Below are 13,444 nucleotides of genomic sequence, written 5' to 3' on the forward strand. Positions count from 1 at the left end.
GTCTAAAACATGTACATGATGAATAATGTATTATGCATTCCTCACACTTTCTTTTTATATTTAAGTATTGGTTTTGAAATGTATTTCTGTTGTTTATTTTGATTAGTTGATATTTAGTTTAAATATCTAGTTTATGAGCAAAAGGTATCATGGTATGATAAAATAAAAAATAGTATAATTAGCACTTGGACATGATAAATATTATTTTTAATGAAAATTATATTAAATAAACATTTATTAATCGCGCTTTTAATTAAGAAACATTTAACTAAACTAAAACAAATAAAATGATTGTATTGTTTGTAAATGAAAACAAAAATAAACATAACCAATGTTCAATTTGGACATTAATTTTTTTTGTCAAATTAGTCCATGTCCTATTTGATTAGAAACAATTTGATCCTATTAGCTCACATGACAATCCAAGCCGGTCAACCCAAATTTTTATTAGCAGGCCATTGATTTGTATAGTCACATTGAGAATGGGGATAGTGCCGCCACCCCACTAGCGTTGTGAGGGCGGCTGGCCCTCATCGTGAGTGAGCATATGAGGGCTTGTTTGCCCTCATTTAGATCTGGGTGAGGGGCAAGAGCCCTTGCGCTTGGTGGTGGCACAACCATGTGCCACCATTGAGCCAGGGTGAGTTGACCCTCATGAGAGTCGATCGACCCTCATTGGCAAGCGATGACACAAGCAGTGCATAAGGGCTCTTGCTAATTGTGATGGCCTGTGGCTCTCGCACGATCACTAGTGAGGCCCGACCACCCTCACCAAGACCTCAACAAAATTGCCGGCCTTCCCCATGGAAGTGGGGTGGCGGTAATTTCTTTCTTCTCTTAACACTGACTCTCATTTATGCGAATAATGTTATTAAATGCTTATTACTAGCATACATTATAATTTATAGAGTAAGTTGGGTGAAAAGCGAAATATTGGAGACAAAAGATAAAAAAATTATGAGGACAACCGTTAATCATATGTTATAGTACAAAGACATTTAGGAACGGGTTATGTTTTGCTCTATCTTTAGCTGGAACTCAATCCATTGATTAGTGAGTTACAGATATAGACATCTTCCACGTTTAATTTTAGTGAGGTATAGATGTGTGTAGTTACTACATTTGAATATGTTGGTAACACATCAATAGGATGGTGGGGCCACCTTGTACTTCTTGAAAATCTTTGGGTAAGCCAGATTCATAGGCAACGGTGGACAAAATACTTAGTACTTAGCATACAATAAGCCGAGGGTCCGGATGGTAATTTCGCTTAAAAATATTTATAGAGCGAAGGCAATCACACTACGATTCTTTGACGAAAAGCTTGAAATATATTAATGAAAATGTCCAGATATCGAGATGTGCTATTAAATAGAAAATTTCTTGTTGTTGATGATTTTTCAAGAATTCAAGAATTATTTTTTAATGTTTCAAAATGCGAAGGAAGAAAGCTCATGAGAAGTTAGGTATGCGCTTTAAAAATTCTTTTTTAAATGGATTGCCATTCCTTCTTCAGACAAACCAACGCAATTGGTTAATACCACGAAAAACTTAAAACTGATATATGCATGATAAATTTATTTTGAATTAATTTTTTGACCACCAAAACCTCCAAACTGGTACATATATGACAATTACCGTAAACTAATTTTTTGACCATAAAAAACTCTAAACTTGTATATTTATGACAAATTTACCATTCGTTAAATTGAATTAATATAATGAAAAATCACAAACTGGTACACCTGTGACAAATGAAGAGTGAAACCCCAAACTGGTACATCCCCGTCAACTGCCACGTGTCATCCAAAAAGTACTATAGCAAAATACTGTAGTAATGCACTGTTCATCACTGTTCACCGCTATATCAGTGTTGTAGCAATACTGTAGCAACGGAAAAATGGCTTTTGTCACAAATAAATTACTTGAGATATTTCAAAAAAAATTACAGCAAATGAAATTGGATAAAACGAAAATTAACGGACGGTAGAATTATTACGTCCGTATCATCTTAGGGTTTTTCATGGTATCAATCGAAGAAAAAAAAACCAACCTCCAAAGGCGCACGTGTCTGAGCATTGATGCATTGATTGATGTCTCCCAGTCTTCCAGTCTCCTCCACAATCTCTCTCTCTGTCGCTCTAGCTCTCGCAGCCATCAACTTTGACGGTGCTTCCCTCTCCTCTACTCTCCCTTCCATGTCAAGGTACGCAAGAACGTTAGCGGGCCGACGCTGATTCGATCCCCCTCCGCCGCCGCCGCCGCGGCAAGAAAAGCCCCGTGTCGACCCGGGTGATGGGCCTTCGCTCCTCCCTCCTCCAATGGCCAAACCGTGTCTCCTCCTCCTGATCGATCCCATCCTGCCCATCACCGGCATTAATCTCCTCCTCATCCTCCTCCACTCCCTTTTATAACTCGCGCTGTCTCGCCGGTTCTCCCGGTACCAGCTGGCCATTCCCTCGAGTGGGTTGTTCTTGATTCGATCCCATTCCTCCGGGGGTGTCGGGGGGCCCCGCTTTGGGGAAAAGCGCTCGTTTCCCCCGATTTCTTGGGCGACCCAGAAAACGCGGGAAGCTTTGATCCGGTAAAGTTCGAATCTTTCGGCTCCGCGGTCCGTACGTCTCGCCGATCCGTTAACTCCCCGCTGGTTTGATTCCGCTGAGGTAGGTCCTGTGGGTTTTCCACGGTGCGACTCTGTTGAGTTTTTTTTCAGGGATGTTCTGTGTTTCTTCATTTTAGGGGAAAAAGATCGGAAATTGCATCTGGGTGTTCGTGTGCCGTTTGTGGGTGTTTGTTAAATTTGTGTGGTTCGGGATGGGACTGAGGAAATTGGGTGAATTTGCCTGTGTTTTAGATTGATCGATAGGGATGGCCTCGGTGTTTATATACCATGTGGTTGGTGATTTGACCGTGGGGAAGCCTGAGCTGGTGGAGTTCGTCGAGACGGACACGGTCGAGTCGGCGATAGCAGCAATTGGAGAGTCGACAGAAGGAGGGATACCAGTGTGGAAGAGGAGATTGTTGCCCGGAAGTGTGGTTGAGAGCGCCGAGATGAGGCAGCAGAGGTTTGTGGGTATCTTGGATTCTCTTGATATCGTCACTTTTTTGGCGAGGAATGAGTGTTTGCAAGATCAGGAGAGAGCCATGAAGACCCCTGTGTCGGAGGTTGTTGTTGCCAATAGTTCTTTGCTGAGATTGGTTGATCCTGGAACAAGGTTAGATCTCCTTTTGGCTCACTAGCCTCGTGTTTTTCCTGGATAGTCGTAGTGATTGGTTTAATCATGTTATGTTATGCATTGTTAGTTTGTTTTACAGATAGGTAGGGCTGATCTTTCAATTTGTTTTTATATTTTCTATATCCTTAATGATGGTGGCAAGCATCAAGGGAATTTGTGTGCTTTGATGTTCTCCTTGTTGCTCTTTATTAGTGTGAGAATCTAGCTGGTTTTGTTGCATTAGCTTATGAACAACACACTCTAGAATGAGTGCATTATGTGTCGAAGCCCTTTGGCCAGCATTCAGCTTCCTGAGATCTTTGATTTGAACTTCTTCAAAAGAAAAGTCTCATCTCCTAGTTAATTTGACTAGTTATACCTGATAAAAATGTGCCCTCTTCGTACCGTGAGATGGTGATGTTTGGCGTAATATTGAGAAGTGTGAATTGAGATTAAAGTTTTTTTAATGTTAAGATGCCTTAAACTAATGAGAATGGTCCACAGGATAATTGAGGAACCATTATGTTTTTGGGAGCATGATCTTTGGTTGTTCTACATTAATATGTGGATAAAAGGAATGTATCATGCGACTAGATGACTGTGTTGCTTGTGGGTGTGAGCATGAGGAAAAGATGGGACAAATGCTTATTGGTGCTGGCTTATGGAGATGCAGTTGTACATCGTCCAAAAGTAGTTAGCGTTTTGGTAAGCCTAAGATGATATGGGTAAAACTTGTAAAGAACAATTTTGGAGGATATAGTACTAGATAAAGAGTGAATAGCTCCGGAGGCAACTTGGTTTTCAGGCTCTCAAGGTAGATATTGTGGGTGCTTGTCACAGTATTTCTTATAGCCCATTAGGAGAATAGGTCATCCAGTTGACTACTTCGTGATTTTCCCCATTTCAGGCCTAGCCTGGCACTAAGTGAAGAGGCCCAGAAATATGTAGGGCGGGCTAAATCTGTTCTGTTGGGGATCAGGCTTGTGACTGGGCTTGAGATGTCCAGGCTGGGCTAACTTCATGATAAAAGAGCCCCCTCCCAACCAAAAATGAAAAAAAATTCACCCCTAGTGTGCCATTAAGTTTATTAATTCTTACCCCTGAGGGAAGAACTGTTGTCATTGGAGCTAATTTCAATAAGAGATCTCTTCCTTTTAATGGTTCTGAGTTTTGACCTGTTTGGGAGAACAACATAATGTAGTTTCGATTATTGTTATGCATGTGGAAAAGGATGGAGGAAAAGAGAACTTTTGTTCATTGATGAGGACTTGCATGTATTCCCAGTGATTACCCTCATCACGGTAGATCTTTACTATACTTGAGGAGTCATCTGGTTCAATCTTGAGAGCATGAAGTAACCCTTTTTGAGTGATCAGTTGCTTACTACTTCATATGCAATCTTGATATGTAATAGTCGTCGGTGGTGGGGTAGCCTATTCCGTTGAGGAATTTCTTGACTTTTGTTCTTTTGGGTGGAAGACTGATAGACGCACTGGAGATGATGAAGCAGGGAGTGAAGCGTCTTCTTGTCCCGAAGAGCACTGTGTGGAGAGGCATGAGCAAAAGATTCTCAATTTTGTACAACGGCAAGTGGCTTAAGAACAACAGCAGCAACAATCTTGCTGTCAATACCAACCGCCCTTCCTCGTCTTCCACCACCTTTGTCCGTGACAAGTTTTGTTGCCTTTCCAGAGAAGACATCCTCAGATTCCTCATTGGTTGCCTAGGTGCACTTGCGCCATTGCCTCTTTCCTCCATCTCATCCCTTGGAGCTGTCAATCCTAACTACAGTTCTGTGGATGCCTCTTCACCTGCCATCGAAGTGACAGGGAAGCGACCTCAAGACCCCAGAGCGCTTGCTGTCGTGGAGAATTCACCAGATGGTGAACACAAGATAATTGGTGAGATTTCAGCCTCCAGACTGTGGAAATGTGACTATGTTGCTGCAGCCTGGGCTTTAGCCAATCTCTCTGCTGGTCAGTTTGTGATGGGGGTCGAAGATAACATGACTCCGAGGTCACTGCCTGAAATTCAAGCCAACAACTCAAAAGTTGGACCCAGTAACGGTATGGCCAATGGAGTTGGGTCAAACCGGCTGAGGAAGTTCAGCAGTAGGAGCATCGGGTTCTTCAGCAACCCAACAAGCCCGAGTTTTGGCGCTAGTAGGAGCATGTACAGGGGAAGAAGTGCGCCCTTGACATGTAAGGTCACAAGTTCATTAGCTGCAGTAATGGCTCAGATGTTGTCTCACAGGGCCACTCATGTATGGGTGACTGAGTCTGAGAGCGAAGACATACTAGTCGGGGTGGTGGGTTGCGCAGACATTCTGGTCGCCGTGACAAAGCAACCACCGCCTAGTATTCCATCGAATCGATCCATTGAAGGACTTGCAACAGCATCAGAGATTCAGAGCTGATGACATCTTTTTGCTGTACCTTTTTTCATGGATATAGACTGTATGTAACAGTATATTTGTTAGTGTGATTCTTCTTTATGAACTCTTCTTTTCAGTGTTGTTAATAGACGGGAGACAAAGGACCTCTGGGGCTTTGGGATTCATAAAGTTATGCCTGAAATAGCAGCTGTTAAGAACTTAAAGATTGGCTGGTTTGTCACCTAAGTGATTAAGAATGTCATTGCAAAGGACTGTTTTTATCTTATTGAGAAATTTGTTTCATTATTGCAATGTTTGTAATCTTGGGTTACTTTCGGACTAATTGTGTTGTATGTGTGATTACATTGTGATTTCAGTTACATTGTGTGTATCTTGATCAGATTGCACACGGTCCAGAGTGACACCACAGTCACACCGAAAATGATATAGTTAGGGACTAAATGCTGCCACTAAGGACTTAAAAGTGGTATCATAGATACACTCTTTAAGAAGGATCCAATATTACTAATACGAGATGCGTATCAAAACAATTTCTTAGGAAAAACATACTGTCAAATTATTATGGTATCAGAGATAGATTCGAGGATCAAAACGAAGTGTGCCCTCTTAATAGAAAAAGTATCATATGAGTCGGCATATGTACTAAATCAAATTTAGATCATTCAAAATGATAGGTTCCATGGGAGTCTCACATGGTTCCCCTTAATGGCATTTATCCTCGAAGTCATATCTAATTTGTCTATTTGATGCGACTTTGTTCCCTTCTTGTATTTCATTTGCAAGACTTGGCTTTGAAGAGCCACATAGTGACATAGATGCTGTAATCCACCTTGTTTCTCATCACCTTTCCAAGTGTTGAGTTCAAGGTATAGATGGCCCTACTGCTCAAATGGCCGGGCCAAGCCAAGTTGGGTATAGTTATGTTACCAAACCTATCCATTCCAAGAGAAACTATGTCCTCAATTTGGAGTTTGGACCGGTTGACGACCGGCAAACTTGGGCCTGGACTTTCCAACGTATATCCACTTACAAAGCTGGCGTGCTGCATATTACTATGCACTTTCATTTACTTTATGGAAAATTCCAACATTCCACCTGAAGTGGTGCCAATTTCTCAAAAATTTACACTGAGTATATTTTTTTTCAAAGTGTCGTGACAACTTCGTTGTTCCAATGAACCCCATGAGCATCACCACCAGTAAAAATTACAGCCGGTCATGTGCTTGTTAGGTGCGCTTTTCGCGCCTTTCCAAAAGGCATTGTAGTCGTTTTAAACCTAAGCCCACATGCTGATGGAGTGGCGGAGTCTAATGGAGGAATTTACTGTTAAGAGTATACATGTAATCGAACGTATCTTTGTATACTCTAGACTCCTGCTATATTTCGAAGCAATCACTCTTGTAATTGTAACTCGATACTGATACTGATAGTGAATAGATTGCCTAGTGTGGCACTTTGATATTGTACGTGACTATTCGCGTGTCTTCTTCTCCAATCACATTCCTAATAACTGATATAAGAGCCACATTCGCCAAAATAGTGGGAGCGACAAAGATGGACAAGGGGAAGGTGAGGATTGATCGGTTCAACATTAAGGACTTTGGTTTCTGGAAGATATAGATTGAGGTTTTGCTTTATTAGAAGAAACTGCATCAGTTTCTATCAGGAGAAAAGTACAAATTGATTGAGAAAAAAGACTAGTAATTATTAGATTGGCTGGCCTTAGATGTGATTTGTCTAACATTAGCGCGAAATTTTTCCTTCAACATTGCTAACAAGAAGACACCGATGAATTTGATGAGGGCTTTACTCAACATGTATGAGAAGCCCTCTATGTCAAACTATGCATATCTGATGCATTAGTCTGTTCAATATGAAAAATAGACGAAGGTGCTTCTATGACACATCAAAGAATTCAACGTGATCACGACTTAATTGAGTTCGATGGAAATCAAATTCAATGACGAAGTAAACGCTTTGATTTTGCTATTTTCTCTACCTAAAAGTTGGAGTGCAATTTCGTTTGTTCAGAAGAAGTTGAAATTTGAGGAGATCCGAGATTTGATCCCTAGAGAGGATATTTGCAAAGAGAATTGGGTGAATCTTTGGGCACTACCCTGAGTGCTTAAGGTAGAGTGAGAAGCAATAAAAAAGGTCGACACCAGAACCATGGTAAATTGAAGTCTAGAGGGAGCAGAAAATTGAGATCTCGTGGTGACATAATTTGCTGGAATTGCAAAAGAAGGGCCACCTCAAATGAGATTGTAGGGCCTTAAAGAAGAAAAATTAGTATCGGGATAGAAACCAAGACGAAAAATTTGCGAATTTGACATTTGAAGAGATGTTTGTCTATGATGTCTTAATTTTGAGTGTTGACAATCCGATCGTGTCTTGAATTCTGGACCAAGGTGCGTTGTTTCACTCAACTTTATGTGGAGAATTAAAACACAATTTTGTTGCTGGGAATTTTGGAAAGGTTTATCTTGCTAATAATGAACCTTTAGATATTATGGGGAAGGGCGATGTTCATATAAAAAATATCAACGAGTCTTAATGGAAGTTGCATTATGTCAGGTATGTTTCTGGCCTTAAGAGAAATCTAATCTCTATAGGTCAATTAACATCAGAGGATATATAACTATGTTAAGGGACGCCTTGTGGAAGTTGTGATTATTGTACACTTTGAAAACAATAAAGAAATAGTAGCAGTTGCTAACTTAGAACTCGATGCCAAATTGTGGTCCGTAGGCTCAGACACATAAGCAAAAAGGGGATGAGGGTGTTTGAAGGAAATTTGTCTAATTTAACTCCATAGAGATTGGTCTATGCGAAGATTGGTTCTTGGTAAGCATAATGTGTAAGTTTTTTCCAGACTGGAAGAAACCAAATAAAGATGTCTGGGGACCAGCCCCTGTGCATTCCCTTAGAGGCTCTCGCTACTATATCAGGTTCATTGACGACTCCAATAGGAAGGTATGAGTTTATTTTCTGAAAAAAATAAATCTGATGTGTTTGCTACTTTTAAAAGATGGAAAGCTGAAGTGGAGAATAAAACTTGTCTAAAGATTAAAGGTATAAGGTTTGACAATGGTGGCGAGTATGATAGCAAGGATTTCAAGGAGCTTTGTGCAAAACATGAAATCAGAATGACTAAAACAAATCCTAACAGACCACAACAAAATGGAGTTGTTGAAATGATGAATAAACTCTGAATGACCGTACAAGAAGTACAAGGATGCATGTAATATTACCCAAGACGTTTTAGGCAAATGCATTTAACATAGCGGCACACCTGATCAACAAAGGACTTTCAATTTTACTTGATTTCAAGCTACCAAAAGAAGAATGGACTAGAAGAAGGTGAATATCTCGTATCTTAAAGTTTTTGGAAGAAAATACTAGAAGTGCCAAAGTTGGTACGGCACTCACTTTAGTACCAAAGGTTTTTTTCAGATAACTTTAATGCCATTTTTTAAAAAAACAATCGCTTAAGTGCCAACTCCGATCTAAGTCGCTGGAAATCCAATGTCGCCATATTTTATTAATTTCTCAATCTTGCATGGCTCGCCGGTGTGCCCAATAAGCATATAACCCTTAAACGACGTTGTTTAAAAGTTGTAAATAGTGGTCGTTTGAGTACCAAATTTTGTTTAAAGTGATCACTTCAAAGGTGCCAATCGTTATTAAAAAGCGATTACTTCCATGCTAGTCGGATTGTGCGACATTGTTTTGAATGTCCACGTGGATTAGATTTTTAAAAAAATATACAATACATATTCATAATTTTAATTTTAAATGCCACGCAATCAATTTGGCGGAATTGACACTTAAATGATAATTTTTCTCTGATTTGGCACTTAAGTGATCCCTAAAAATTTTGGCACTAAAGTGAGCACCGTATACAATTTTTGGTATTTCTAGCGTTCTTCTCCCTAAAGTTTTTGGTTGTGTTTCATATGTGCACTTAAATTTTGAAAATATGGACAAGGTTGATACAAATGCCATAAAATGTTTTTTCATCATATATGGTTCTGATTATTTTAGCCATTGGTTTGGGGATAAACAAAATAGGAAAATAATAAGAACTAATGATGTTACATTGAATGAAAATATTCTGTACAATGACAAATCTGCGGTAAAATCTAGTATGAGGAAAAAATGGAGGAGACTAGGGAGTTGAATAGAAGATGGCTTCTAAGAGTATTTTCGTTGAGAATCTCGAAAGTATTGTTGTAGTGTTTGATCAAGAACCAAAACGAGAACACCTGTACGTGAACTCACTTTAAGAAGATCTAGTGGAACATCTCCACTTGTACAAAGGTATCCTCTATCATTACATTATTTGCTTTTAACTTATGCTGGCAAATCATAATAGTTTTCAAAAGCAATGCAGGTTAAAGATTTTGTTAAGTGGGAGTTGGTAAGTGGATGAGTTGGATTCACTCGAAAATAACGAAACTTAGGTGTTGACTCAGTTAGCAGATAGGCATAAGGAATTGCAGAACAAGTTGGTGTACACGGTCAAGGAAGAATTGGATGGCAGCAAGAGGTACAAAGCAAGGTTAGTATCGAAAGGTTTTGAACAAAAGGAAGGAATTGGGAACAAATCATGCTTGTAAGTTAACTATTATCAAGCTAGTGTTGTGTATTGTTGCTGCTAAGAATTTAAATCTAGAGTAGTTATTTGTAAAAACTGTATTTCTCCATGGTGACTTAGAGGAGGATCTACATGGTACAATTAAAAGGTTTTTAGATTCCTAGCTAATTACTATGTCTACAAAATGTAGGAAAGTCTGTATGGTTTGAAACAAACTCCTAGACAGTGGTACAAGAAATTTGACACATTTATATGGAGTAATAGGTTCACTAGATGTGGAATGGATTATTAACGTTACTTCAAGAAATTTGATGACTGCTATATTATTTTACTATGGTATGTGGATAGTATGCACATTGCAGGATCTAGCATGAGGGAGTTCAACAGACTAATGCAGCAATTGTCAAAGGAGTTTGAAATGAAGAACTTGGGAGCAACAAATCAAATTCTTAGGATGAGGATCACACGAGATAAATTTGAAATTTTTTTAAAGTTACCTCAAGAAAAATACATTGAGAAGGTGATGGACATATTCAGAGTTTATTATGCAAAGCCTACATGCACTCCTTTAGGAAGTCACTTCAAGTTCTCCAAGAAGCAATCGTCAAAGATAGATGAGGAGCAAGAGTGTAAGGCTATGTCTTATGTGTCATTTGTCGGCAATTTGATCTATGATATGTTGTGTACTAACTCAGACATAGCTCGTGCATTGGGAGTTGTGAGTAGGTATATACATAATCTAGGAACAAAGCATTGAGAAGTTGTAAAGTGGTTATTGAGATATTTGAGAGGTACTTTAGGCATGTTGTCTTTGTTTTATAAATAACAGTATGACTTCGTAAGGCTTTGTCGATGTAGATCTTAGTGGTGACATGGACATTAGGAAGAGCACCTCGGGTTTTAGTTTTACCTTAGGTGGCACTATAGTTAGTTAGATCTCTAGACTTCAGAAGTGTGTGTCCCTCAACCACTAAAACAGAGTATATTGCTATATCTGAAACTAGCAATAAGATGATCTAGTTAAAGAATTTTCTTAAGGTGATAGGTAAGGAGCATGATAATAATGTTTTTTTTTTCAGTGATAGTCACAATAGCATTTGTCTTGTGAAGAACCCAATATTTCACTCAAGGACAAAGCACATTAAGTTGAAATATCATCATATTCGTTAGCTAATAGATGATGAGACATTACTATTGAAGAAGATCCTTGGTGCGAAGAATCTAGCAAATATGTTAACCAAGATTGTCACCACTAAGAAACTGGAGTTGTGCGTTGCCTCAATTGACCTCTATGATTAGTGATAAGGAGGTGTTGACCCACTAGGACAACTAGGGTTACAATGACGATTGAAGACTATGAAAGACTAAGTAGGAGAATGATAGGGTTGTGGAGTCTAACAGAGGAATTTACTGTCAAGGGTATATTTGTAATTTCCAAGTAACTTTGTGTGCCCTATTTTTGCTATATATTGGGATAATCTCTCTTGTAATTGTAACTCAAGACTAATAATGAGAAGATTGCCTAACATTAAAATTGTATGGTGATTTGTCCTTTTCTAATTCTAAAAGAATGTTTCACTTAAAAATTTGCATATTTTCTTGTATGATTTCTTCATTTTTTAAGTTTGGCTTCCTAACATATGTCACTCATGTGCACCACTCCCGAGACTCATTTGGACGAAGTTGTCACGTCAGAAGGTATTTTATTAAATGGTCCACCTAGGAGAGAATTTCGAGAAATTTACACCACTTTCAAGGGATGTTTGGAACTTGCCCTCCACTTTCTTATAACTTTCTATTTAAAATGTCACTAAAGATGGGAAAGAAGAGATAGGGAAATTTAAAGAGAAAATAACACAAACAATTCATAAACTTTGATCAAATATATAATTTGATCCCTGAACTTTTAATTTGTTCGATATAGTCTCTGAACTTAAGACGAATGTTCAATGTGATTCTTGAATTTTTAATTTTTTTAATATCATCCTTGAACTTTTGGTACATATTCAATTCAGTCTCTGAACTATATGAAAATGTTCAATACAGTCCTTTCCATTTATTCAAGTTCAGGGACTACATTGAATATTTTTATATAGTTCAGGGATTGAATTGAACATGTACCAAAAGTTCAGGGATAATGTTTAGGGACCACATTGCACATTGGATTAAAGTTCAAGGACCAAATTGCACATTGGGCTAAAGTTCAGGGACTGTTTGTGTCATTTTCCCAAATTAAACAATCCCCATGAAGCAGAGCCCATAATTTAATGCTTTTCCTAATTTGGCTTTGCTCCAAATCACTCTCCGAACTTGATCATTTTAACCTAATAACCCCATGATCTCATCACCGGCACAATAAATTGCCTACCAAAGAACACGTGCTCGTCACAAGCACGTTTTGTGGCTAGCTGAATTGACCTTACCCTAAACTTCTTTGTAGCTAAGAAATCGCCTTGGGTTCGCTTCAATTTGAGAGGTTCTCATTACAGCTTTTCTCGCACATCTACAGTGATCTTTCATCTTTAATTTTTCGATATAAGATCCGAAATTCTAGCGTTTCATTCTGATGTGAATAATTGGAGAATATTGGAAGTATCTTAGGTTTTCAATCATGCCCTTGAGAGGCACATGTTCGACAAACTATGAACTGAAGGAGGCTAAATTGAACAAAATTTGGAAAGTCCTCATGAATTTGGGTTCCTGGAGTTTTCCAAAAACTAAGAGAGACTGTGGCCACCTGGGCAAGTGCCGCATCACATCACACGCCGTCACCCAATGTTTTTCTCCCCTAACACGAAGGAAATATTACATAACCTCATGAATCAATTTGACTAAAATATTTGGAAAAAAAATCAAGGTTGATCAAGAAGTGTTCCTCAGCTACGGCGGCGCAGCCCACGATGCTGTTCACGACCACCTTTTTGATTAGTGGTCGTCCATGTCTTATGATGTCTTATTTTTTTTGCTAAAATGCCTTATGATGTCTTTATGTGTGTGTGTTCATGCACCCTCGGAATTGCTCCGAAAGAGAGGCTCCTCTACCAAATCTTAGTGGAGATCAAACTATGGACTGCGTGTTCTGAGGTTGGAGTTGTTAAATTCGCTTCTAGTTATTGATACAATGGTCATTTGTTTATTTGAAGGAAAACTATTTTTGGAAAATTGTTTTCTGACTTCTAGGTATTTGAATGACAGAAAACTAATTTATTTACAATAAATATTTTCCAAGAACTGAAA

The 13,444-nt window shown here is 38.8% G+C and overlaps 1 protein-coding gene across 1 annotated transcript; it reads left to right on the top strand.

The window, feature by feature from the left end:
- The first annotated feature begins 2,071 nt into the window (after positions 1-2,071).
- On the top strand, positions 2,072-5,895 carry LOC115694432 (CBS domain-containing protein CBSX6). Its single transcript, XM_030621561.2, has 3 exons — positions 2,072-2,663; positions 2,855-3,215; positions 4,695-5,895. The coding sequence occupies exons 2-3, from the start codon at positions 2,869-2,871 to the stop codon at positions 5,629-5,631; spliced, it is 1,284 nt and encodes a 427-aa protein (XP_030477421.1). The 5' UTR covers positions 2,072-2,663; positions 2,855-2,868; the 3' UTR covers positions 5,632-5,895.
- Positions 5,896-13,444: the final 7,549 nt, after the last annotated feature.

The sequence above is a fragment of the Syzygium oleosum genome, unplaced genomic scaffold (assembly GCF_021117445.2).
Source record: "Syzygium oleosum isolate NSW1041296 unplaced genomic scaffold, Sole_v2.1 Sole_v2.30, whole genome shotgun sequence".
In the NCBI taxonomy this organism is placed as follows: Eukaryota; Viridiplantae; Streptophyta; class Magnoliopsida; order Myrtales; family Myrtaceae; genus Syzygium; species Syzygium oleosum.